Source organism: Asterias rubens, chromosome 10, assembly GCF_902459465.1.
Source record: "Asterias rubens chromosome 10, eAstRub1.3, whole genome shotgun sequence".
Classification (NCBI taxonomy): domain Eukaryota; kingdom Metazoa; phylum Echinodermata; class Asteroidea; order Forcipulatida; family Asteriidae; genus Asterias; species Asterias rubens.
This window is the reverse complement of record NC_047071.1, coordinates 265,568-293,448: the sequence shown is the minus strand read 5'-3', so window position 1 is coordinate 293,448 and position 27,881 is coordinate 265,568. Positions and strand designations below refer to the sequence as shown.

The window sequence follows — 27,881 nt, the reverse complement described above, 5'->3', positions numbered from 1 at the left end:
GCAACGTGTTCCTTTTAAAGGACACAAGCAATCACTCTAAAAAAAATCATATTAAAAATATTTCAAAAAGTCTATGGGGCTGTAACAGAAGGGCTTAAGTTATAAATTGTTTGTCACATTTGCCTAGAGTCTTGGCTTCCAAACTTACTTGCACCAGGAGTGAGCGAGCCAGTTCAAACCATCCAGTTGGTAATCCCTTAGCTCCAACTCATCAGATCCAACATAAGATGGTTGTTTCTTCAAAGCTACAAATCTTGGCCGCTGTCTCAAAACCTGAAAAGTTAACATACACAACTCTAATATCAAGTTTAAACCACATGGGAAACTGACCGGGTAAATGTTTAAATTATTTGGGGTCGAACAAAGAAAATTTAGTGGAGCGGGATTTGAACCAATGACCTCCAGTTTAACGTGCCAGGGCTCTACCAACTGAACTAATACACATGTTTATGCCTCGATGAAGGTCTCATTTGGATCGAAGGCCATCTCCCAAGCTAGTTTTATAACTGTTACAACCTTTTAAAAAAATGTTGCCAGTCAACCACTTATGAAGTCAAATCCAAGGGAGGAAAACAGGGATACCGGCGCTATATAAGACTTCAATTATTATTATTAATATTTGTATTCATGTTTCTCCTTTCAAAGACCCCTTACCTTAGCACTCCTAGAGGGGATTCTCTGGGATTTATTTCGTCTCAGGAACTCATCGATGCAGACTTGGAAGTTTCTGGAGATCAGGTCACCATCTTCCCACGTACAATCAGAGTAAGGGAGGCCGTGCCACTTACAAAGGTAGTCTGGCTGGCTAGAGTGATGCTCAGTAGACTGGTTGCCAGTTCCCTGCGCTGTATAGATCAATAGGAAGCGTTGTACGGTTAAACAGACGTGATGTTTGAACCTTGTGTAAAGAGCAAGAGAAATTGTATGGAGCCAAAGGAGCGACCTACATGTGATATATGCTTTTATAAGCTTTTCTTTGTGGATGAGCTAACATATTTGTTGAACCATGGTAACACACTTACAATCTATAATATGCATTGTTTACTCACCTATGACTCTTTCCACCCGTTGGCATTGTTCAAACAGCTGCATGGTCATCTCATATTGACATTCAAAGTACTCTATATCTTCGGGGGATACAACTTTCTTCCTGTAATCATAAACAAAATCATAAACAAAATCATAAACAAAATCATTCTTCATCAATGTTCCTTCCAACCCCAATGTTCCTTAAAGAAGCAAATTTCTTGCTCAAATTTCTTGCTCGTTTCTTCCCGGCGGGACCCTACGCAGATTCCACTCCCATTCTCTTCATTTTTTCATAGCTCACCCACCCATAAATTTAGATTTATTTTTCTTCATTAACTACAAAAACCCTCCAATATCCGTCCCCCTAGTTTGGATGCTACATATACTTCCGGGGAGCAGAAACGGTTTAGGGAATGAAATGGCCCAGTGATCAGGGTAATAATGTTGGAAGTGCTTTGAAACATGGTGTTTAAAGGCAGTGGACACTATTGGTAGTTACTCAAAATAATTATTAGCATAAAACCTCATTTGGTAATGAGTAATGGGGAGAGGTTGATGGTATAAAACATTGTGAGAAACGGCTCCCTCTGAAGTAACATAGTTTTCGAGAAAGAGGTAATTTTCCAAGAATTTGATTTCGAGACCTCAAGTTCTAAACTTGAGGTCTCGAAATCAAGCATCTGAAAGCACACAACTTCAGGTGACATGGGTGTTTTTTCTTTCATTATTATCTCGCAACTCCGACTACCAATCGAGCTCAAATTTTCACAGGTTTGTTATTTTATGCATACGTTGAGATACACCAAGTGAGAAGACTGGTCTTTGACAATTACCAATAGTGTCCACTGTCTTTAAAGCGCTATATAAAAACTGCATATTATTATTATTATTCTAAGAGTAATTTAAGTTTGAGAAAACATTAACAAGAGTGGTAACCTGAACCTGTGACCTAACTTTTTTGACAGTAACTTAGTTCGGGGGGTGCCAGTCCTAAGTCGTACAACCCGTACAACCCGTAACCCGTAACAATCTGGGAAGCAGCAGTACAGGGATCTCCTTAAGAGGATGATGCATCTTAACTCAATCAGTTTACCTTGTGGTTTATAACCGGATAATTCTAAAAGTATTCACAAATTTCTATGTGAAACTGACTAAGTATTCTTGTATACTTGGTTTGCGGTAACACCATGTGTGTATACCTACTCTCGCTTGGTGGATTATGTTCCTTTGAAGAACTTGTCTTGCTATTTATTCTACCACAGCTAAGCAGATTTTTATTTATTAAGGGAGGCTTCTGTATAAAGAGACTTCTGTCCTCCTTATACCTGAAGAAACCTAGAAAATCAACCAGGACTACTACCCAGAAAATCAACCAGGACTACTACCCAGAAAATCAACCAGGACTACTACCTAGAAAATCAACCAGGACTACTACCCAGAAAATCAACCAGGACTACTACCCAGAAAATCAACCAGGACTACTACCTAGAAAATCAACCAGGACTACTACCCAGAAAATCAACCAGGACTACTACCCAGAAAATCAACCAGGACTACTACCCAGAAAATCAACCAGGACTACTACCCAGAAAATCAACCAGGACTACTACCCAGAAAATCAACCAGGACTACTACCCAGAAAATCAACCAGGACTACTACCCAGAAAATCAACCAGGACTACTACCTAGAAAATCAACCAGGACTACTACCCAGAAAATCAACCAGGACTACTACCTAGAAAATCAACCAGGACTACTACCCAGAAAATCAACCAGGACTACTACCCAGAAAATCAACCAGGACTACTACCCAGAAAATCAACCAGGACTACTACCCAGAAAATCAACCAGGACTACTACCCAGAAAATCAACCAGGACTACTACCCAGAAAATCAACCAGGACTACTACCTAGAAAATCAACCAGGACTACTACCCAGAAAATCAACCAGGACTACTACCCAGAAAATCAACCAGGACTACTACCCAGAAAATCAACCAGGACTACTACCCAGAAAATCAACCAGGACTACTACCTAGAAAATCAACCAGGACTACTACCCAGAAAATCAACCAGGACTACTACCTAGAAAATCAACCAGGACTACTACCCAGAAAATCAACCAGGACTACTACCCAGAAAATCAACCAGGACTACTACCCAGAAAATCAACCAGGACTACTACCCAGAAAATCAACCAGGACTACTACTTTTGCTTCGTGGATCGAGGGGACTTTTCATTATTAACTTCACTGACTGAGTATAATGAATTTATATAATGAGTATTATTACATCTGCTTGAGAATATTGTGGCTTGAGAGTTAATGGCTCACCGATCAGACTTTTGAGTCATCGACGGGGTAACCTTAGGCACCAACTACCTCAACCCTTATAACTTTGACTTCCTGTGGAGAACATCTTCCTCTACACTGATGGGATTGCCTATTATTATTATGGAAAATAAGTGGGGGATGGGAGCTTTTTTTGTACGTACCATTCTTGTATCTCCGTCTCTCGCTGGATGTAGTTCTCCAGTTTCTTCATCCCTCTGACTTTCTGCTCCTTTAGACTACCTTCAGACTCCCATGTGTTATGGATATGAGCCCAGTTCTTCCACTTAATCAGGTAGTGTGTCTCTGCATCCTCCTCACCGGGTTCAACGTCCTCATTGGGATCCCCATCTGCTTCTACTGCGTAGGTTGTTGTCATACCTCCAGTTTCTGACAAATAATAGCAGTTACTGTATTTAAAGACACTGGGCACTATTGGTAATGACTCAAAATAGTTGTTAGCATTGTTAACATTTACTTGGCGACGAGCAATGGAGAACTGTTGATAGTATAAAAACAGTGTGAGAAAAGGCTCCCTCTGAAGTAACGTAGTTTTGAAGAAAGAGGTAGTTTCTCACTCAAATATTAAAAGACCTAGGGCCAGAAGCCTTTTTTAGGCATATGAAAGCACACAAATTTGTGCATTAAGCTTCTTTTTTTTCTTTCATTATTCTCTTCTAAATTTGATGACAAATTTAGCCAAAATGTTCACAGATTTGTTGTTTATGCATATTGTCGGGATACACTTTTTGTTGGGATGTGACTTTTTGTAAAGCCATACTTTTCTAACATTAGGGATATTATTCGTATGCTAAATTTACAGAGAGAGTGTTTGCGGTCTAGTTCAATGGATCTAAGCTCTGGTGTTGTCAGCAGCTCAGTGTGGGTTCGATACACGGTCATTACACTTGCGCCTTTGAGCAAGGCACTCAACCATAATTGCTTCGTAACAAGTTGAGAAGGTAGTGCATTCTGCTCTACCAGCCAGGCTCCTAGTGGATGATACCCATGCCTACATCCTAACAGACTGTGAAGGCTAATGATGACCACAAACATGACAAAACACACATGATGAACTGTATCACTTTTGTCTGTACACAGAGAAAAAAATTAATTTGTTTGAATTGTTTGATGAGTACATTTTTGGAACTTACTTCCTTTTCTTCCGATATGATGTTTCAAGACTCTCTCGATGATCTCACTATTGTCGTTCTCATCTACACCAGCAGTCGCTTCAATGATCTCATCAGAATCCGTTTCTGCATTACTATCATCTTCCTTGTAGCTAACAAAAATTTAAAAAAAATAAAAAAAATAATGAATACTAAATGATTCAGCAGATTTGAATACTCAAAATTAACCCTGGACCCACAGGCTAGAGGACTGTGGGACCAACAAACTCACAAGGGGACAAGCCAGGTGGTCTTGTGTTTGTCAATTGAATTAATTTCCTACTTATTAAATTCAATTGAAAGACACAACACCACCGGGCTTGTCCCCTTGTGAGTTTGCTGGCGAAATATAAATAAACTACTTGTGTAATATCTTTGTGAAAAAAAGTTGAATGTGAATATGATAATTAACTTTCAATTTTCTTTCAAGACGATCAAAATTAACTTATGTACTGTATATGTATATGCAAGGGGTCTATTGACTAAGTGCTATTGCTCTAAGCAATCTTTAGCTTCTGTAATTTGAATCATGACAGGTTTAAGGCCACAATCATAAGCACTGAATGTCTCTGTGAAAGCAAGATGAGAAATTTTGCTCTCTAAAAAGCGGTGCAAATTTTCATCTCCCACTTGAATAAGTAAGTGCGGATTTTGTGTAATCATCAAAAAATCCTCAAAGTAAAATCTTATAAGTGATTCAGAGACTTTTACTCAGGCATAGTGACCATCCAGCGCAATATCGTTTTACAGGTTACTGCAGGGATCAAAGAATTTGTGTACCTCAGATAGGAATAAAAGACTTTTGGCTAGAAGTCTTTTATTATTTTAGTGTCATTACCTCTTTCTCAAAATCTATGCTACTTCAGAGGGAGCCGTTTCTCACAATGTTTTATACTATCAACAGCTCTTCAATGCTTGTTACCAAATCAGTTTTTAAGTTAATATTTGTTTTGAGTAATTACCAAACGTGTACCTTCCCTTTAATGAAATAAACCAATAAACCAATAAATATAATATATAAAGTCTTGGAAACTGTTCATAAAGAGGGTTACCTGATGTTTGATTTGGCTGTTCTTTGGCTGCTTTGTCTCTTGGACTTTCCATCACTATCTGTATCATCATAGCTTGATGAACCTTTCCGTTTCCGCTTTCTGCTCGCAACCAATGGTTTTCCTTTATACAAACAAAAACCACAGTGGAATATAAGTAAATAGGGCCAGACTCTCACAGTGTTTACCCAGAACACAATACAAGTACCTGGCCCGACTCTTAAATTGTTAACAAGACCATGGTGCATGGCCACATTCTCAGTGTTTAATCAGAAGCAGAGTTTGGAAATTGTATCTTGTATAAAACATCCAGTATGACTACACAAGATGAGTAGACACCACGATGCAACACTTTTGTAAAGAACCTTTCTTTGGTGCTAGATACAACATTATTACAAAATCAAGATACAGTGTTAATGAATTTACCTGACTTTGGGATAGTTTGATGGATCATTTCTGGCAAGGGTCTATTTTTGTTGTGAGTACACGTTTTTTATGCAAAATAAAATGACTTATTGACAATCCTTTTAAGATTCAAGTTTCAGGCAATTTCTTAAGACTAGTTTGATTAAACTACTTACGTTTTGGTGTTCCTTTGATTCTTGCTTGTGGCCTAGTGCAAGCCCTCGGCTTTGGCTTAGCCTTGGTTCTCTGTCCCCTACGCCTAGCTGAAGGCTCAAAGTCAGACTCACTGCTCTCCTCATCCGATGAGTCGCTCAACTTACTGCTAGACCACGCCTTCTTTCTGCTCATCAATGAAAAGACTGAGCCTTTCCTCTTTGACTTGCCTCCTCCCGATGATCCTGTTGGTCCACCTCCTCCTCCTGAACTGCTTGTTCTTCTTCGTCTTGGCGGTCTGTCCTCATCCTCTTCCTCAACTTTCTGCATCATCAAAGGTTAAGAAAACAAATACAATGTGTACGATTCCTTGAATGCTCCATTGTATCATAATGTTATGCACCATAACTGCTTTCCTCCACACAGGAGTACAGGGCCCAATTTCATTGCTCTGTTTACCGTCACCAAAAGAATCGGAACCTACGTTAGGGGGCAATTCCGTGCTTCCCAGTCAAGTGTACCTCAAAGGTTAGCAGGGAATTTTTGCTTTGGTCATGCGTTCTCCACGTAACTAGACATTCTTCACTTACATAGCTAGTGCACAAATTTGGCGCTTGCATAGTAAAGTAGAGAATGTTTATAAAAAGTGCAGAACTCAGAAGTAAACAGAGCAATATAATCAGGCCGTGATGGTTATCAACAATGTAAGGGAACTAGAGCAAGGTCCAACTTCAAGGAGTCGCTTAGGCACACTGAGTAGCTGAGCACAACAACAGTTTGCTACCAGAATAAGGAAACCAGCACATTCCACCATCCAACCATACCATTTGTGACTGGTATTCTGCTCATTCCAAGCAGAAAATTGGGAGGCAATATTTGCTGCTTTATCAGCTCTCTGAAATTGGGCCCAGGTCTCTGGGATTTTCAATCTACACGGCACTGGGAGGGCAAACACAACTGCACTCATAATTCTATCGTACTAATAACAACAATAACAATGGTGCTATTTTAAACAGAGAAGCAAATTTAATCATGAGAAAGTAAAGCGGTGATAACTTCAAACTTGTCTCATTCCTATTGAGAGCAGGAAATGCAGTAGGCCTACTGACATTACTGATGAAAAAAGTTCACAAGCTCACACTATTTCATGAGTAGTTAGTATAAAAGCCGAGCTATATACTCAACTGTGATATCTGCTCAGTGGAAATATCTGGTCAGTTGTGTTATCTGGGAGCCACACTCAGACACATTCAGGGGCTGTTTGTTTTTACTAGATGCAGAGTATAATAGGACTTACAGTGACTTGAAATCGATCCACTTCTTTACGTGACCTTCCAGATCTTCTGACTCCATACATTTCAGGATCTTCTTCCCAGAACTTCAGGGGGCAGAATGAGAAGAATATTGAAACATCACAAAACACTGCGCCACGCATCTGGAACTCTCTACCACTTAATCTTTGATCTTGTGTTTGTACCGCAAAATTCAAGTCTCTTCTCAAAACTTATCTTATGTCACAGGTTTTCAATGACTAATTTTGTTGTGTCTGTTTTTCTTTGTGTTGTGTTTTGTTTTTTGTTTTGTTTTTGGTTTTACTGCGCCTTGAACACCCAGCAGGGTGGATATGTGCGCATTACAAGTCTTATTATTATTATTATTAAGGCACTTTATCATAATTGCTTCTCTCCGCACAGGAGTACAAACGAGTATCGGCAAGAGCTGAATGCGATGGCCCCCCATCCTGTCCAGGGGAATAGAAATATTCTCAGTCGTTTAATCCCAAGGAAAACACCTGCCTGATGAGCCATATTGGCTCAGGACAGACTTCACTTTATACTCAGTTACTAGAACACTATTGTAGTCTTATCAGTTACAAACAAAGTAAACTTATATCTAAAGTATCAAACAAAGAATTTCTCACCTGTCTATCATCTTTCGCCTCTTTGAGATCTTTCACGCTGTCTCTTCTTTTGGATGGGCTAAGCTTAGCTCTCTTAGAAGCCCTTGACTTCCGTTTCTTTGAGTCACTATCGTCATCTTCATCATCATCTGATTGATCGTCTTCATCTTCAAGTTCATTTTCACTCTCTTCTTCTTCGTCTTTATCTTCATCGTCATCGTCGTCGTCATCATCATTATCGTTCTTATCTTCATCATCATCATCAACATCGACGTCAACATCTGAGTTTTCTTCTGACTTTTCATCAGAGTCTGAGCTGGCATTCTCGGATTGGCTGCTAGAGTCCGAATCACTAGCCGATTGTTTATTGGAGTTGGAGGCTGACCCCGAAGCAGCTTCTGCTTCTGAGTGGCTCTCATTATTTGAATCATGCTCCTCTGCAGAGCTGTTGCTGGAGCTTCAAGATAATTAAAGTATAATTTAGCATAATGAAGATCAATTTCCTTTAACAAATTTAAGCACTGAAAGCACCGTGAAAAGAGAGTTGTGTACAACACTATTTTGGGGCTTTAGGTTGATTGGTCGACAACACTGGCCTTATTAAAAAACTATGATGAAGTCATGCTAAGCAAAGTGTGCTGGAACAATGCATATCAAAATAATAAGAATTCATCTTGAGATCAAATTAAGTGCTCTGTGAAAACGAAACCAGGGACCTCGGAGAAAGAGGGATGTATTCCTCTTGACATCAAGATAAAGAATACATTAATCTACAACAATGTTGATAATACGTTGTTGCATTTGAACTATTATTGGATATAATTGGGTAAGAAACTAAGACAAAAGTGGCCAAGAAATTCAAAGTTGAGGCATTCAGAAAATCAGTACTATTTTAGAATCTAATTTGGCTGTACTACTCCATGCTATAACATCATAAATAAAGTGCCAAAGACTGCGTTATTTCTGGCTGAAACACAACATCTAGCGTGAGTGGACTGGACACGATAACAAGTTCAAGTGGCCTTATTCACTGATTGCCACAAAAAAATTAAAAACAACAACAGGTTCAACAACAGGTACAAGTAAAGGTAGAGCTACATGTAGAGGGAAACATCCCCCAAAAGGCGACTTCAACTTCCTTAAAGTGACGTTGGCTTGTTCAAGTGATATTAGCTAATCCAGTTCCACCAAATAAACAATTATCATCCCTGATGATTAGGAAGAAAAACGAGCCCCACAATATTTCATTAACACAACATGCCATGGATTGATCAAAGCTGAGAAAATTCTCTCAGCTAAAGGAAACACTACAGTTCAATCCACATCTTGGTGTCTCATCCAATAAGACCAAAGAGAAATGCCAGCAAATTGTAGTGCTTGGCTCCAGTATTTCAAGGTTGCACTCAGTTATGATAAAACAAATATTTAAAAAATAAAAATTGTCTAAGTCAAAAAGCAAAGCATTTGAGCATCAAGAACCAACCATGTTTTAATTTCCTTGAGGTAAATAAGTAAAGTTGTTCACAGGGAACTGACTAAGAGACAGCATTCGAAGTAAACAGAAACATCAGTCGTCAGCTAGTAGCAAGCAGACATCCACAATAGTACAGGGTAGGAGACCATTAAGTGTTATGGTACTACCCTGGCTGTAATTTTTGGGTCTGATCTTAAAGGGGGAAAGCAAAGGCCAAATTGAAATAAAATGACAAGCACTGTAGCAGGTTGAGACAGTTTGAAACCATTCGCTGCTCACAATCTTCATAGGCAATGAATATCCACAGACCTACTTGAGACCCCTTGAGTATAGCTATGTATCTGAATGCACAAAGCAGATGAAACCCCTTTACAAACAAGTTTAAATGAATACAAATTTTCAAAATGGATTTCCAAAACGAAACTTCAAAACAAAACCAAGATAACTTCAACTAGCATTGAAGACTTTTCTAAGCACACTTGCTAAACTTTCCCATGAAATCATATTGCTTGATGCATTCTAAATACACTTGTGTTCATTTTAAATACACTTGTATTTAGTTCTATGGGAGTGCGAAGCCCCGATAACCCAAAATATTAAGCACCTGGGGGGAAAAAATAAAGAAATAAAATTGTGTTGTATGAAATTAATTACAAGATGTATGTTTTAAAAATGGTCTGGATCTTTTCAATTTGGCATTAGGAAGACATGAATTGATGTTGCATTTAGTCATTTAGTGCAATTGCACATTTAACCAGGTTGAACAGTGTAAAACCTATGGAGTTTTGTCGTCTGCTTCAAACGATGTTACAGTCGAAATTTTAAAAGAAAAATACAACAGTTTGCCTCACAATAATCCTACCTGGAATTGTTCTCTTCTTCCGAAGTGTTGTCGCCGTTGTCTTGCATTTTTTCGTCTTCATCTGATGATCTATCTTGCTGCATTATCTGTAGGTTTTGATGATGTTTGGAAGGGGTATAGATGAACGCCGGAGACTCCGGTAAATCGCTCGGCAGCGGAGCGGTGGTTAACAGAGCAGCGGTGGATGCAGGCGGAGCAGCCGGCAACGTGCTGGCCGGTGAAACGTGCGGGTTTATTGGCTGTTTGGGAGGGAACCCCCGATAGCCATCGGATGACAAAAAGGGGTACTGGTGTGCAAAAGCAAAGGGAAGGAAGGGAAGGAAGGGAAGCAAAGGTGGATTAATGAAAAGCATGCAATCGCATGCAGACGACGCAGTAAATACGGTGTTTTTCAATTGGGAATATGCGGGGGAAATGTCGGGTACAAAACAAAAACGTGATTGACAAAATAGTCTGTGCTTTATCATCATTTGTAACCAAAATAAAATAATAACTGGCAGACAAGCTTGGAGAATGTTTAGCACATGCATTTGGTAATAGTTGGCATAAACAGTTTTTCGGAAAAGTGTGAAATTATAAATAATAAATCAAATTTAAAAATTAACCTGGTTCATGTTTGATGCGACGCACCGCACCCTCGTTTTGAAATGTTGTTCACATGCGATTATCGTCGTGCGATTTTTACAAAAGTGAGACAAACTCTATTTGCAAAAATACGTTCTTCCCTCGCTGAAAATTAAGAAAGATTCATTTAAGCAATTATTTCAAAATTGTGCACACACAAAACACATTTCAAGTTCTAAATAATGTTGGTATTTCGACGAAGCGACAAAGATGACTTCTGACCCGCCGAACGAAGCAGTCGTGTCACGATCTGGAAAATCAATGCGTATTTCCCTTAATTTTCACGTGAATTTTAAGAAAGAAATTAACTCTAAATATTCTTGACTCGTTAGTGCACAAATAAGACGACACAAACAATGCACATTAGCAGTGAAAACTGTCATGCAAATTCGACAAATATCACCTCTGTCTGCGACATGGTCCCAAGGAAAACAATTTTGCAATTTCCGACGCCATATTATTACTTTATCTCAACCACGCATGCGTAAGGGGAGAAAATGAATCAACTGCATCTGCGCAGTGGTAAAATATATTTATGTATATTTTAAATAACTTGAAAATCTTAACTGTCATAACGGGTTTTCGTAGTGTAGTGGTTATCACGTGCGCCTCACACGCGCAAGGTCCCCGGTTCGATCCCGGGCGAAAACAATGATTTTTTTTTTTCGTTTATTTTTTTTTGTAAAGAATCCAATTTAATGACATATTTTCTTTTCATCTGGGTACATTCATGTGGACACTGGCTCACAACAGTTTACCCTCCTGCCTTGCTTCCATTTTCACCCATAATCTGTCCATCTCATGGTACCCGTCAAGCTTCACACTATCACATTCCATTTACCTTCTTTCTCTAGTATTAAATACCAAGGTCCTAAAAATAAACTCCGAAACTCTTTGAACACTCCTCTCACTAATGCCACTTCTGTTTAAAAGTAAGCTTAAAGGGACACACCGGCCGAGTCGGGGCTAAGTTGGGCTACAAAATAGACTAAGATATGAATTCAACGGTCTTCCAGGAATGAAGAAGAACAGTCCCCAAAAAATTCATCAAATTTGGCCGCGTTTGAGCCTTTTAAGACAAAAACAAAGGTCGCGTGATTGTTCAAACCAAAAAGTGGTACAAACAATCACGTGACCTTCCGGGCTAGTTTTACTTCCAGCCGTCTAAAAGTAAAAGTAACTTTCCAAACTGGCCAAATTTTAATATTTTTTTTAAACAAAATTGTTAACGAGTAATTGACGAAAAAGATCATGTATTCAAATTATCACCTTGTGCCTAGTTCTATTATGTCCTGTATTCACCTATTTACCTTTTATAGTCTTGTTGCCTAATTCTGGTTTTCCATTTTTTTATTTACCTTTAATAGTCTTGTTGCCTAATTCTGGTTTTCCATTTTTTTATTGTTCTGGGTCCATACTCGACAAGCTTTATGGGCCCCCTCCAACTCCATCACCTTGTGCTCTGTATGTTTGTTGCTTTGCCCGTAATTTATATTTTGCCTTTGCTTGTAAATGTAGTATTATAGTATTATTTTATGCATTATCATTGTTCCATTTGCTTGTAAACAAGATTTGGAAATAAAGTGAATTGAATTGAATTATAGTACTTTTTTTATTAACAAGAAACGGCAAATCGTGTTGTGTAAGCTTTTTCTGTTATTCTTCAATAGGGGATCGGCGTAATCAAAATCAAGTATTTAAAATTAGTCTTACTTGGACCTCAACCTAGCTTTTTTTTCTCATCCTATGTACGTTCCACATAGGAACAACTTGCCCCACCCATGGAGGTAGGAATAGAGCCCCACCCTAGATATATCAGACAACACTACTTCAAAGTTCAAGTTCACAATACAAAAAATACAACAATAAATTTCATCCAATCAATTGGCAATTGCAATCAAAAGAGGTCATACGAAATTGACTGTGGGTGTTAGGGTGTTACCCGCTTTATTGGAGTAGAATTATCCATATCCAGACCCAAAATAAAAATACAAATACAGCAATGATTGGCTTGGAGACTACGGATGATGTGCACTTGAATAAGAATGTAAAGTCCAGTTCCCACATATTATTTAACCACATGCATCCCACTAACTTGGCTACAAAGTGGAGGAATTTCCTCCACATGACAATCATCAAAAATAAAAATAACTTGGACAAAAGAGAACATACCGGCTGCATGTGGTAAATAACTTTGCTAACTTTCCAGGATTGTGCAAAGTCTTTAAAAAATCAGCAAAGCAGGTGTACAAACAATTAAAACATAAAATCAAATGATGCTCCTTTACTTTGTCTTTTGTTAGTTGTGTGCGTTAGTCCTAATTGGCTCTTTTCGAAACTGCGATTATTAGGCTTTGGCCCTCTCCGCCTGTTAAAAAAATCACTGTGAAAGTGACGGAGCCAAAGCAAATCTGTCGTTTCGAAAAGGGCAAACTCTACCGTATAGAGTATCATATGGAGGGGGCGGAGTTAATTTCATATTGCGCTGGTGCAAGAGTACAACGATTAATCACCCCCTTTCATGCACTCAGAGCCCATGGGTTTCCACAAAATCCTCAATAAGCACGTATACTTTAACAAAATGGCTGCCCCCGTTGCGAAACTCGCGAGTCACGTAAGTTTCTAATTTATTATTTTGTATAAGTTTCAAGAAACGCATGGTAAATTAGAAGTTGAAGAATGTATTTAATAAATGAAAGTGGCGTAAGTGGTATTTTGTTTAAGCTTATTTCATGGTTGTTCTTTATGTTTAGCTTACGCAAATATGCACGTGTGATTTTATTTTTTACTCAACCTCAACTCACAACTCAACTGATGAAATTCCGGGCTATTCATTCATGCGTGGCGGTGGTGTGTGGGAAGTTTGTGACCGGCTTATGCAATGATTGAAATGAATAGCAATACGAATACTTAAGTCAATACATATTTTGGAATGATGAAGGAGTTCGATACATTTGTAATCAATTGGATATTCTGTTTAAAGCCATTGGACCCTTTCGGTACAGAAAAGTTCACAGATTTACAAATAACTTACAGGGTTTACAGAAGGTAGTGGTGAAATACTTCTCTTGAAATATTATTTCATGAAATGCTTTACTTTTTGAGAAAACAGTAAAACAATATCAATTCTCGTCAACGTGAATTACGGATTTATTTTAAACACATGTCATGACACGGCGAAACGCGCGGATACAAGGGTTGGTTTTCCCGTTATTTTCTCCCGACTCCGATGACCGATTAAGCCCAAATTTTCACAGGTTTGTTATTTGATATAGAAGTTGTGATACACGAAGTGTGGGCCTTGGACAATACTGTTTACCGAAAGGGTCCAATGGCTTTAATTCATTTAAAATTTAATATATTTTATTTAAAAGATTTAGAATAGATTATTAATAATAGTATAGATTAAAAATATTTATTGTCATGATAAAAAACATGAAATTTGTCTTCCCTGTGTAAAGAAGAAGACTAAACAATACATTTTTACAAGAAAGGCATGGCAAAAATAGACAACAAGAATAAGCTTGGGCGATATCATGATTTTATCGAATATCGCGATACTAATTTGGAAACGATTTGATTTCGGATCAATTTGGTTTTAATCGAAATATCGATATATCGCGATATATCGCGATATCTATTAAATATCGTAAAATCACGATGTATTTGCTAGCTGAGACATCTTGCACCCCATAGGTTTGGAGTAAAACCAGAAGAATAGGTCATTAGAACACCTCTCTTATGCTATGACTGTCTCTTCTACAACTTTCAATGGGAGTTAGAAGACTGACTATGTCAAATTTAATTAATCGCGATTATATCGAATATCGCAATATATTGTCAGCGATATATCGTGAATAAAATAAATCGATATCGCCCAAGCTTAAACAAGAATAAAATTACAATTTACAGATATTAAACAAATATAAAGATATGTGGGGAGCATGTAAAAAGTACAACAAATAAATTTAAGTTCCCGATGTTTTTGTTTTTGTTTAATTTAAAATTTTGATGTTGAATTTTTGAACAGCATCATCATCATCATCTGATTGTATGACTTATAATATTAACAATATACCGTAATATTATTAATTATTGATAATGACAATGATCATGATGATGTTTGAAGAAGAATGTTTATTTTATTTTTTACAATGGTTATTTGTTCGTTAAAATTGTCTTGTCTTGTCTTTATCTGCTCAAACCACCGCAAAACTGGGATGGTGTAACTAAGGCCAAATAACAAAAAATACCAGTTGATCGTCCGGATTTTTCAAAAAAAGAGGAGGATGAGGGCCTTACTATTTACTATTTACTATTTTTTTTCAAGATGGCCGCTAAGTATTTCAAATCAAACAGGCCACCAACCAATTCTTCAGTTTGCATCAACCGCCAACTTATTTATAAAAATACCTGATGTTAATTAGTATTACATTTGTAACAACATATGTCATTTTTATGGTCATAGACTACATTAAACTAAAGTATTGGACGAAACAAAATCTCCCCAACGCAAAACCCCATTAGGTTGGGACCACGATGGTCCTGGAAGTTCAAATCCGCGCGAGACTTGCACAGTCTATTATGACTGAGCCTACTTACCCAGGCCTGATACTTTACGGAGGCAATAAAGGCGATTGCCTTCATGCCCCTGGTGAATGCCTTGGTGCCCTTGAAATGCTCCAGTAGAAATTTACAATTTCCTCATAGGGTGCACTTTACCAAAAAGATAAACGCCTTGGTGCCCTTGCCCTTTCAAAAATGAAGCATATAGGCCTGCTACCAACACATTAGCAGTTAACAACAATAATTAACAAATGATTTACATTTTCTTTTTCATCATTTTGATATATTGTCATATTCTAGTGTACCAGTACCAAGCTGTTATGGAGACTACCATACCAAACAGCGAGATTGTCACCAATGACAAGTGGAAATGCGACACAAAAACAGCTGGATTTCAGGCTAGCCCAGGTAAGTTATAAAATGCATAGTAAGGCACCCCCGACAACAAATATTGACAAAATAGGGAGACTGCCAACATAGGGCTAGACTAAGATTAGGCCTTTTCACACTGTCGACCTTCTACCCGTGTCAAACCTTATCCGGATAGGGTCCGTGTTGGTTCAGTAAAATTTCAACACGGATACAAACAGCTTCACTTTCACACTAGCTCTGCGTGAAATCAGCTTTTTGGTTACACACGTGTAACTTTCAATCCGGATATTGTGGGACCGTTTCACACTGCAAAATCTTACACGGATCGAAGCTGGTAGGCTTTTCTCAAACCTCGGCTTAAGCTCCGGCTCAGGCTCCGCGTAGGTTAATTTTAAAGGCCGAGCTGCGTACACAGCGCGCGGAGCCCAAGCCGTGGTTTGAGTAAGGCTCCAGGACGCGGCTACTTTTTATGTACGCAGCGCCTTTTGTACGCGCTGGACAACTGTACTGTAGTGCATGTAGTGTGCGCGGATGGTGCCACGCACACTCAACATGGATCGAAAATTAACCCGGAGTGCGCGGATGGCGCCACGCACACTCAACATGGATCGAAAATTAACCCGGAGTGCGCGGATGGTGCCACGCACACTCAACATGGATCGAAAATTAACCCGGAGTGCGCGGATGGCGCCACGCACACTCAACATGGATCGAAAATTAACCCGGAGTGCGCGGATGGCGCCACGCACACTCAACATGGATCGAAAATTAACCCGGAGTGCGCGGATGGCGCCACGCACACTCAACATGGATCGAAAATTAACCCGGAGGTGTTCACACTACAACTTTCGATACGTGTTGGAATCATCGACACTGATAGAGATCAACCCACCTCCCGGGCAGGGTTGGTTTTGACACTGATAATGCGCCATATCCGGATCGACACCGTGTTGAAAAGTTGTAGTGTTAAAAGGTCAGTGCACATAGTCTTACAGAATTCTAAAGCACATTTGAGGACAACTTCTGAAAGTAATGTTTGTTTAGTTTGAAAGTGACCTCTAAAAACATGATATTTTAGATTAGTTTGCAATTATAAAAGAATTTTTCAAAACTCAGTATTGAATGATAACTGCTCAACATGATTTTATCTCTTTAGTGGAATTGTGCACACTTTATGCCTGCCGACCTTTGACCCAGTGGACTGTTCTGTAAGCTTACAACATAAGTTTCATCTGATCTAATCTTATTTTTTATTTTTTATTATAACCTTTGTTTAAATGTATAAATTTATGTTCATATTTGGCAGGCAAGGACTTACTCTCAGCAACCTCAAAGGAAGAGCTTTTTTGGACAGATTATTGATAATATCAAACTGGACATTGCAAAGAACAAGGAAATGAAGGTAAGTGGTTTAAGAAAACCTGCCAATGAAACAATGTAGTATTTGTACATTCCATGGCATTTCCTGGCAGGCAAGATACAACACAGGAAATTTTCCAAATAAATTGAAGAATTAAAGTTCTCTTCATATCAAAATAATGGTAAAAGTATTTATAGACCCCTTGCACAATGCACAGCGCACTCACACATGCCTATCCTGTCTGCCATTTTTGGAAGTCAAAATCATGCACAAATATGTACAAAAGATTTGACTCCCAAAATGATGGAAATGGTACACATGCGTTGTTCGGAGGGTTGTGTATTAGGGGTCTAATGAAAACATTAGACCCCCTTGCATATTCGGGAAATGCTACCAGGTACACTGAGGTCAAACGCACGTTTTTATGCATAAGGCTCTATCGTCCAATGATCTGCCTCCTTTTGGCCTCAGGGATGGCGCTTTTTGAGAGTGTGACATCATATGCAAGGGGTCATCAAAGAATAAACAAACAATTTAAAGCAACTTAGCATTAAGAGAGCATACGGAGGTGCAGCCTATTAAGGGCACTCAATCACTAAGGGCACTCAATCACTAAGGGCACTCAATCACTAAGGGCACTCAATCACTAAGGAACTGGTTGATCAAAATCGGAAAGTGCAATCTCCATGAAATGTTATATCTTGTATTTTCCTCCATTGAGCTGTTTAATTCTATATATTTTTTAAGGACAACATCAAGAAGTTTCGAGAAGAAGCAGATAAGCTTGAGAAGTCTGAGGCTCTACAGCAAGCGAGGAAGAAATATGTAAGACTTTGCTTTGCTGTACTAACCCTCCTACTGTGTGACCATCTAGTATCATCCACTGTGGAATGGAATATGACAATAGCACACTTAGCCTTAAACTTACATGTACCTTTCAAACCGGCGGGGTTGTGACCTTGCCATATAAAGGACCACGCTGTGTTGGAGGTCCTTTATCGCACAGCCTTGACACTGCAGCAGTTTAAAACTGAGTCTTAAGTTTTAGTTAATAACACTAAGAAATTATTGTATTACCAGGGTAGTAGAGGCTCTTTTATCATTTGATGTGGTTTTAAATTACTAACTGTCTACAATTACCATCACTGTAAATAATCAAACAATTGGGGGAGGGGACATTTTAACTTCATTGGAATCTGAAAGATTGGATTTTTGTTTTTTTCCTAGGAAAATTTAGAAACGGAGACTTCCAGAGGATCTGAGGCAATCAAACGAACAATGACTGACATCAAAGAAAAAGTTCAAAAGGTGAATATTTGATTTAGTGGTTTCGTTCCTGGATGGTTGTTCTATGACATTTGTTCTAAATGGTTGATGTTATATAAGCATGGATTAGAGTTTTGGTGTTAAGGAATAGCATAAACATACTAATGACGTGTCAGGGCTGAGTGGATTTTTGATCAGCAGAGTGTGAGTTTGAGTACCGGTCGTGACACTTGTGTCCTTAAGCAAGCAACTTTACTATGATTGTTCATCCTTTGTCTAAAGGTGTTCCTGGTTTGATTGGCTCCATTTTGCACCACAGCACCTTGTAAACTAGAACATGGTGCTATGTAAAAAATAAGGAGTAAAGGTTCGAACGTAGCGCCACAATACCTTGCAGGCAAACACTTAATGTTGAAGCGCCTTGACCTTCACTAAGTGACGGGTATGAGCTCTACATCTGAAGCCACTATTATTATTATTGAACTGCACTTGTACGGTACTCTTTAAGTAAAAATTGCTCTGTATCAAGAATAAACTCTCACACATGTTTCCCTGTTGCTCATTATTTACATATGGTTTATAAACTCAGGGTGTTGAGGATGTCCAGAAACAAGAATGGGCCAAGAAGGCAGGGACCATGACAGAGGATTTCACCAAGACGGCAAAGGGTGCTGCTGAGAAGGTCAGCAAGCAAGGGGAAGAGCTTACCAAGACAGCTGCTTATAAGACCATCTCAGAGGTAAGGATGGATCTAATATTCTTATTTTTATTCTTATTTTTATTCTTATTCTTTATTTGGCCATTAAACAAAAACAATATACAAGCAGACAGTATGTACAATAAATAATATAAAAACAAAAGTAAATACAAAGCAATACAAACAGTAAGGGCACAGGAAATTACAAAACAACCCTAATGTGATGGCCAGGATCAACAAAAGTATAATTAAACACTGTAGCTCGAAAGCCTGTTAATCCAGTCACATAGGGAGGCAAACTCACTATATAATATACTCTCTTTGGAAAAATAAAGATAACTTAAAGTAAATATAAATAATCGGTATGTACACAAAGCACAATTTTAAAATAAAAAAACCAAAAACAAACACCAGAAATTAGACAAGCAAATAAATAAATAAATAAATAAACAAATTGTTAATTAAAAAATATAAATAAAAAGTATCAACAAATAAATGAATAAATAATTAGAAAGGTACATGTAACAAGAAACAAAGCAACAAATAAATCAAAATATTTCCTGAGGCCCACATTGCCAGTCAATATGTGAATACTAGTCATAACTCAAGAGAGTCTTATAGTGTATATTTGCATTTGTTCTATTTGGCAGAGTGTAAAAGCAGTCAAACATGAGATTGATGAGAGTACCACATCCAAGGCCAGGCCATACAGAGCCCCTGGTAAGTACTACGTTGTGGTGTAAACCTTATATGCACATGATGCCATTTGAGTTAGGCACCTTTGCTAGAGGTCAAAAGCAGGTAGACTGTCTTTATTCTCAATCAAAGACAAGTGTGTTTTTTTTTCCATGATTATCTCGCAACTTTGATGACCAATTGAGTTCAAGTTTTCACAGATTTGTTATTGTATGCATGTTGGGATACTTCAAGTGAGAATACTGGTCTTTGACAATAACCAAACGTGTCAAGTGCCCTTAATTCTTTGTAAGTTCACCAACCAAATCGTTTCAATGCTCAATGAAAAACTCTTGGTCGCTGGCTTTATTCCAGGTTCATTTATGGGTATGGGCCCTTAACTGCCTGCTGCTCAAACAAATGATGCCGCTACTCACTAGGCTGTTCAACTTTATCTAAGGATGACTAGCCTCCAAAATTATTATCATATTTTTATTGAAATTAAAGAATATCTTCAGTACCTCAATGCACTGGTATATGGTTTACCCTGTTGCGTTGAGCTCATGCATTCATGTATATCTCCATCCTTTTTGTAGAGAAACTACGCAAGAGAACTGACAATTTACCAGAAGGACAAGAGGCGCGGAGCTTTGAAGCAAATGAGTAAGTTTTCCTGTTAGTTTACTAGGATTTTGACCCCGATATGCCTGTTCCATTTTGACCCTGATATGCATGGTCAACCATTCAGATTCAAACATGATTCACTTGTGAACTCGTCCCAACTTCACAAAGCTGTTGAGCAGAAAATACTTCTTATCAAATTAATGTCTTTGCTAAGCTAAAAATGAGTGGAGTACCAGTTGCAACAATGTAAACCTTATGGATAATGGCTGGTAAAGTAGTTTGAGTCAGTAGGGATAGGCCAGGAGAATGAAGAAGATGAACAGGAATGTAATTAAGCAGAAGATCAGCCATTCATGCCCTTTTCGAATCTTCGGCTTTGGATTCAGCTTCAGGCTCTGTTCTATTGCTGAAGCCCTGAGCACGTACGCAAAGCAAAGCACGCGCAGTTGTCAAAACAACCGCGGGGCAAAGCTAGCCTCGGCCGAATCTGGAGCGGAGGCCGTGGTTTCAAAAAAGGGCCATAGACAGGAGATAGGCCATCTCGAGCTTCAAAAATTTAATCAAGAAATATGTGATGTGTTTTTTTCCAATGAAGGGATGATACGGGTATGGTTCTACACAAAGACTCTAGGTGGTATAAACAATGGAATGACTTCAAAGAAAACAACCAGGTCTTCAATAGTAAGTATTGCAGGCCTTGCCCTCAGGCTTTTTTAAAAGTAGCCTACCGGGTTGGTGAATTGTGCATTTTACTTTCCTCTGGAAATTTTATTAGCCCAAAGTTCAAACCTGAATTGTCAATGTCAAAATGTAATCCTGCCACAATCTGCTTGTAAATGCCCACACACAAGCTTTTAGCATAAGATATTACCTTATTGCACTGATTTATTTGTATGTGTACAGCTGTTATAAACACACCACTTTTTTGTGTCAGATCTTGCCCCTCACTGACATTGTTGTGTTGTTTCTTTCTTGCTCGTCTTTACAGAAGTGTTTGACTTAAAAATGAAATATGATGAAAGTGACAATGTGATGGTAAGGGCTTCCAGGCTACTCACAGATAGGGTCAGCCAACTGCTTGGTAAGTCCTTTGGAATGTTTTGCTAATTTCTTATCTTACTCTGCTTATTGTCAACTTGTCAAAAAGTGCTTATATTTTGTTGATTTCTAGCCATTACTGTTAATGTTTGTATATGGAGCTGGCCAACTGATGTAATTGACTATTGAGGAGGATTTAAGTTTTTTCAATTGAATTAAATTGAATTGAATTGAATACTCAAACACAATCACCTAAAGCCTGGTTCATACTTCCTGCGAATTTGAATGCGATGTGAATTTCGACTTCACAAATTCGCAACAACAATTTGGAAGAGTTCAGCTGTGGTTAACTCTTCCGAAATAATCGTCAAGCTGTGACGTCAACTTTGTTTCACGAGAAGCATTCTCAGGAAGTATGATCTGGGCTTTATGTATTGAGCACTGTCTGTACTCTGAGCATTCTGAGTCCTGTGGACAGAGGCTACTTTGCTCTGAGCATTCTGAGTCCTGTGGACAGAGGCTACTTTGCTCTGAGCATTCTGAGTCCTGTGGACAGAGGCTACTTTGCTCTGAGCATTCTGAGTCCTGTGGACAGAGGCTACTTTGCTCTGAGCATTCTGAGTCCTGTGGACAGAGGCTACTTTGCTTTTGCTCTTTGACGTAATGCCTCTTTTGCCGGTTACCATACTTGAGTGGGTGCATAGAGTGGATCGGCCACAGGTCCAATCTGGCACATTTTATTGACATTGGAATTTATTCTTGTTCTTTGCACTGCTGGAGAACAACCAAGGGGGAATATTTTTATTGGAGCAAGCGCCATGAGCACTTTTTGTGGATACCGGTGCTATAGAAGACGTCATTATTATTATTATTAATTGCAGGGTTATGAGCGAGAAATGCAAGCGAAACCGATCACCCCTTGGAGTGAGTTTGGACAACTCAATTAGATATATTAAATGTTTTCAAACTTGTCTTCCTGTAGGTGGAGTTTTCTCACCCACAGAGATGTCTGAGGTACTGACAGAGATTCTCAAGGCTGACCCCAATTTTTCGAAGCAGGAATTTCTGAATTTTTGCGAGTATGAAATTATACCAAACGTTCTAGAGGTAAGAAAAAGCATCCAAATCCTGAAAACATTCTTTCTTTACAAATGGTATATTCAGAAAAGTAAAATGTCAATTGTAATCTCAAAATTAATGTTTTTTTTTTAAACAAATCCAACCGATTAGGGTTGAAAATAAATGTTACCTTTACCACCCGTGTTTTTGCACTAATAGCTCCTTTGTAACTTTAATGTCTAGGGAGATTTTCACAAATGTAACAGATTTTCAACAAATTACACAATTTTACTTGATAGAAATGTTGTTATTGTGTCTGATTTGTTGTTGTAGGCAATGATCCGAGGTGACTTAGAAGTACTCAAAGATTGGTGCTATGAAGCTGTAAGTATTCAGTTCTTAATGGGGGAAAATTTTTATTATTCGTATAAGAAGTAATGATACTGTTCCTTGATTTCTGATTTTTTTTTTCCCATTGAAAAAAGTATTTACAACCTGAAAAGTCCACTACATAGCCTACTGTATCAGGCGGGAAAACAACACGATCAGTGCACTCAAGAGCTGGAACCAATTGCATGGCTCTGCTTACCCCATAATTCTGGGGTAACGGTGCCCTGTGAATGGCATAAATCTATAAAGCCTGTTAGGTAGTCTAAATTACAGTGTTTTGTTGTAAGCAGTGTCGTGAAATTAGACCAGGGCCCAATTTCATAAAGCTGCATAAGCAGAAAGTATTACTGCTAGGCACAAATAAGCAGGCTACCAGTCGCAGATTGTACATGTGACATGGTATTTTGACTGGCAACCTTATTCTGGTAAGCATAATTTTGTTGTGCTTTGCTTAATTTTGTGCTTATCAGATAAAATTGGGTCCTGTTCTATTGACAAAAGAACACTTAGCTTCTCTGGCTATTTTACTTTGCCAGCTTAGAGCTCAAGTAGATTTTTATGTTTTGTGATTTTACTCTTATATTTGTTTTTGTTTTACAGCCATACAGTCAGCTTGCTACACCGCTTAAACAAGCCAAAGCGATGGGGTATATATTTGATAACAAGATATTGGATATTGATAACTTAGATGTAAGTACTGTACACTGTTAAATTAAATATTTCTGTATTTTCATTTAAAGAAATCTGCCAAAATGATTTGGTTTTTCAGTGTTCAGGTCAACGTTATTACTCACTCATACAAACTCTATACTTTGGGAGAATACATTTTGCTTAAAAAAAACAATTATTGAATGAAAAGAAAACAGCTGATTTTGATTGTTGCAACCAAAATGAAGGAGATGGTGTTTACATGCTGAAAATTGAGCATGTTTACATGATTAGGGCGCTATGTAAGTTTTGGTGTTATTATTTATTATTATTAAAGTTGTGCCTGGTTTTTCTTTTTCCCCCTTACTCACACAACAGAGATTAATCCCAAGTTTTCACAGGTTTGTTATTTCATGTATATGGCTGATCACACAAAACACAAATACTGTCTGCAACTATTTGGTCAGCTTAACCAATTCTGTATTACCTTTTATGTATTTTTGTGCACAAACCGATGCTGTACCATCCCTTTGAAGTCATGTTTTGTAATTGGTCTGGTTTTTGCAGCTTTCTATGGGTAAGATGATGGACCAGGGTCCGGTCCTAGTCATCAGTTTCACTGCACAGCAGATCATGGTTGTTCGTAATGCTAAACATGAACTCGTAGAAGGTGATCCGGTAAGTTGCTTGTAAAGGCTGCCCCACTCGATAAAAATTCTTACTCGGGAAACTTAGAAGATCTTGAATTGCTCTTAACTTTTATGTTTACCCTACATACCTTCCTCTTGTCGCCAACATCTACGTCCCCTTTTGTTTAAATTCAATAAAAATGCGTACAAATCTTCAAATCTCACCTCAAGGCAAGTTTTGGAGATTTACATTTCTGTGTTGTCCATTTGTGAATGCTGTGGCCGGAGATGCGATTAGCACCCACGTCACCCTGTAAATGTGGATGGGTTTGACGCTCGTAAAGGCAGTGGACATTATTGGTAGTTACTCAAAATAATTATTAGCATAAAACCTTTCTTGGTGACGAGTAATTGGGAGAGGTTGATGGTATAAAACATTGTGAGAAATGGCTCCCTCTGAAGTGCCATAGTTTTTGAGAAAGAAGTAATTTTCCACGAATTTGATTTCGAGACCTCAGATTTAAAGCTTGAGGTCCAAAATCAACCATCTGAAAGTACACAACTTCGTGTGACAAGGGTGTTTTTTCTTACATTATTATCTAGCAACTTTGACGACCGATTGAGCTCAAATTTTCACAGGTTTGTTATTTTATGCATATGTTGAGATACACCAACTGTGAAGGCTAGTCTTTGACAATTACCAATAGTGTCCACTGCCTTTAATGAAAATACCTTGACAGTTGTTGCTGGGTAAAAGATACTATTATTGACGATTTGGTCTATGCATAAGCATTACGTTGACGAAAGCCAATCTATGACCCTACATTGGTGCTAATGAGTCCTAAATCCTACCAAATCCACATCCTGGTTTGGCTGGATTCAGTATTGACAAAACAATCTGCTCCAAGATCAGAAATACCAACTTTACCAGGTCCACACCACTTGAGGTCAATGTACCATGTATGCTGGAAGACTCTGATGGATTCAGCAACAATCAGGGGCCAATTTAATTGATCTGCTTAACAGCAAACATTGCTGCTAAGTGAAAATGAGCAGGATACCAGTCACAAATTGTTCATTTGGCAAGGTTTTTTGACTGGTAACTCTAGTCTAGAAAGCATAATATTATTGTACTCAAGCAGCTCTATGAAATTTGGCCCTAGGTTAGGAAGATACAGTTTCTTCATATAATCACTAAATCGTAAGGTTTGTTTAGACTTGTTTGTTTGCAACCTTTAATATTTCTTTCTCAGGATAAAGTTTTGAGAATAACCTACGTCTGGGTGCTGTGTAGAGACCAAGAGATACTGGATCCAACTGCTGCATGGAGACTACTAGATCTCTCAGCCAACACTGCGCAACAATGGGTCTAATGATAGCAGGCTTGTTGCAAGACAAGCAGAACTAAGTGTTGAGAATTAGGTTATGCCTGAAGGCCAAAAAGATACTGGATTCAACTGCTGCATGGAGACTACTAAGCTCTCTCGGCAAAATAGTGGTCAGTGATGGGTTGGAGCAACCTTGTTCCCATTGGTGAACGATCTTGCCACATCATTTTCTTTACCAGAAAACCTTGCTCGATCGTAACCCCTGGAAGTGTGACTTTAGAGTATCCAAATTTATTGGATATTTTAAAATAAATAGACACTGTCAAAAGACGCATCAAGTCATACAGCAACTGGACCTTTCTCATTCTTTTTTGATCCTGTGATACGTCTTACTGTAATGAGTTTAGGGTGACCACATAAAAACACGATTCATTTGAAATGTATTGCATCGAAATATGTGCTTTTTAAAATGCCTGTGCTATGCGCCTGAAAAGCATCTTTACACATGCTGGAAAGTTTTCAACAAGCATGCTTGCAGAGGAGTCTTTCTTGGTAAGCGTTGATTTGCAGTGCTTCCCTCCCAGAGGTTAGTGGTGAGAGGTATCGATACAGTGAGCTACCAAGGGTAGAGAGGCTGGGGTTGGAGAGGTGTAAGCCTTCACCATTCCGCTCCTATCTTATCCCAGCCAAGGAAGATATCCTGACAGTCAGACAGATCTATGTACTATCCATACATCAAGATTTAACTGCAGAATTAGAGACTAATAGATCTTTTGGCCGAAAGCTTTGTGGATTTTCCCATTGTTGAGGGAGGGGTGGGGGCTGCCATTATTCATTTGTTGAACCATAACAGTATAACTGGAAGTGTGGATGATGGAGATAAAGCTGTAGCTTGATAAAAGTCTATACAAAAAGAAGCTTTAAGAAATTAACATGTATACAGTTTTGTCAGACATTTCTCCCGAGAAATATTTTATCCACAAACTTTGTCAACAGCATTTTCTGAAACTTTCTTGTCAAAAACACTAAAGTGCAGCATATTTTGAGATTTCTTATGAAAACTACACAATTTGGGTGAATATTGAACCGTTCCAGTTACAGAATTTTAAACCTTGTATTCCAGACAGTTTGAAAGTCCTGCTTATATTATTTACATTTAGAAATATATAGATTTTTATCATTTTCACAAGTTTATTTTGTTTTTTATTAGGTGATGAGATAATGCTTCAATTGATGCCATTGTCCTTATCCAAGGAACAGAATCAGTAATGATGAATAATTTTAAACAATAAATGATGGTTTTATTTATGGAATCTCACGGCAAAAGTGATGAATACAGCAGCCTGTTATGTTTCAATAGTAACTTAATGCCAACAACTCTACTGGCTGCACAGAGTCAATAAGAAATGAATTAACAAATATTCCCAAGCAATATGTACACAAGAAGATCAACCAAAACATTATTGTCATCATCAAAATGCATTAAACAAATACTCCCTGCTGACAGAGACTAGTCTTTTGACAAAACAAATCCACACATATGAATACAGTTTGAGACGGGCATTTGTTTAAAGGGCTATATTTATTCATGATTAAGGTAACTTTTTTATGATAATAACTAACAATGACCACGGGTTATACATTCATATTTGTGATCTTCCTTCAAATTTAAATCAAAATCATAACGTGATCTTTGAGTAAAATTTTCAGGATTGTATGTATTTGTACAAACAGCGATAAAATAAACTTGATTTATGTTGTACAGAATAAGCTGTAATGACTATTATTCATTATTTTAATTCAAATAATATATGTTTATAAGTTTGTTTACAGCGATCAGCAGCACTGACAGAGTATTCATGGTTTTTTTTTAGCTAAAAGGCGCTGGACACTAATGCTAATTACTCATTGGTAATGCAACACAGGTGTTTTTTCTTTCATTACTGTCGAGCAACTTCGACGACCAATTGAGCTCTTTGGCAATTACCAATAAGGTCCAGTGTCTTTGAGAAAGCTATGTTAAAACGCTGGCATTTCTACTTTTTGGTGACCCATTTCACATCAAAGTATGGATTTTGTCCTTTATATGTGAAACAAAAGAACCAGCAGATTTTTTTCATTGGGCTGACTTAAATCTGAATTGAGATAAGTCTTAAAGCCATTATACCTTTCGGTAAACAGTGTTGTCCAAGTCCCACACTTTGTGTATCACAACTTATATCTAAAATAAC

The 27,881-nt window shown here is 38.1% G+C and overlaps 2 protein-coding genes and 1 non-coding gene across 7 annotated transcripts in view; 2 read left to right on the top strand and 1 right to left on the bottom strand.

Annotated features, from left to right (window-relative positions):
• LOC117295928 (chromodomain-helicase-DNA-binding protein 1-like) overlaps positions 1 to 11,449 on the bottom strand; it is a 44,764-nt gene extending 33,315 nt beyond the window's left edge. For 2 of the 5 annotated variants that reach the window (XM_033778726.1, XM_033778728.1), the window contains exons 1-11: positions 11,402 to 11,443; positions 10,375 to 10,661; positions 8,060 to 8,495; positions 7,436 to 7,516; positions 6,162 to 6,462; positions 5,584 to 5,704; positions 4,514 to 4,644; positions 3,524 to 3,749; positions 1,050 to 1,150; positions 655 to 845; positions 149 to 273 (exon numbers count right to left, since the gene is read on the bottom strand). In XM_033778726.1, coding sequence (XP_033634617.1) covers positions 149 to 273; positions 655 to 845; positions 1,050 to 1,150; positions 3,524 to 3,749; positions 4,514 to 4,644; positions 5,584 to 5,704; positions 6,162 to 6,462; positions 7,436 to 7,516; positions 8,060 to 8,495; positions 10,375 to 10,661; positions 11,402 to 11,416 — 2,015 coding nt within the window. In that variant the 5' untranslated portion in view covers positions 11,417 to 11,443. Of the gene's footprint in view, positions 1 to 148; positions 274 to 654; positions 846 to 1,049; positions 1,151 to 3,523; positions 3,750 to 4,513; positions 4,645 to 5,583; positions 5,705 to 6,161; positions 6,463 to 7,435; positions 7,517 to 8,059; positions 8,496 to 10,374; positions 10,662 to 10,979; positions 11,104 to 11,401 lie in introns of all 5 variants that reach the window. The other 3 variants (XM_033778727.1, XM_033778730.1, XM_033778729.1) reach the window with 3 other exon arrangements.
• Positions 11,450 to 11,576: 127 nt separating this feature from the next.
• On the top strand, positions 11,577 to 11,649 carry Trnav-cac. Its single transcript has one exon. It is a non-coding gene; the product is annotated as a tRNA-Val (tRNA).
• A 1,865-nt stretch (positions 11,650 to 13,514) lies between these two features.
• Positions 13,515 to 27,875, top strand: LOC117295901 (mitochondrial import inner membrane translocase subunit TIM44-like). Its single transcript, XM_033778689.1, has 15 exons — positions 13,515 to 13,612; positions 15,865 to 15,972; positions 17,243 to 17,338; positions 18,044 to 18,121; positions 18,524 to 18,604; positions 19,152 to 19,301; positions 19,910 to 19,979; positions 20,531 to 20,597; positions 21,154 to 21,239; positions 21,547 to 21,639; positions 22,579 to 22,703; positions 22,989 to 23,039; positions 23,646 to 23,735; positions 24,261 to 24,371; positions 25,576 to 27,875. The coding sequence occupies exons 1-15, from the start codon at positions 13,520 to 13,522 to the stop codon at positions 25,693 to 25,695; spliced, it is 1,419 nt and encodes a 472-aa protein (XP_033634580.1). The 5' UTR covers positions 13,515 to 13,519; the 3' UTR covers positions 25,696 to 27,875.
• The last annotated feature ends 6 nt before the right edge of the window (positions 27,876 to 27,881 follow it).

What these genes read in the sequence shown, in the direction of transcription:
- LOC117295901 (XM_033778689.1), top strand. Translation starts at nt 13,520, where the DNA reads ATGCACTCAGAGCCCATGGGTTTCCACAAAATCCTCAATAAGCACGTA. An exon ending in CAGGCCATACAGAGCCCCTG is followed by an intron (nt 19,980 to 20,530) that starts GTAAGTACTACG and finishes TCCTTTTTGTAG; the next exon opens with AGAAACTACGCAAGAGAACT. An exon ending in AACTCGTAGAAGGTGATCCG is followed by an intron (nt 24,372 to 25,575) that starts GTAAGTTGCTTG and finishes TTTCTTTCTCAG; the next exon opens with GATAAAGTTTTGAGAATAAC.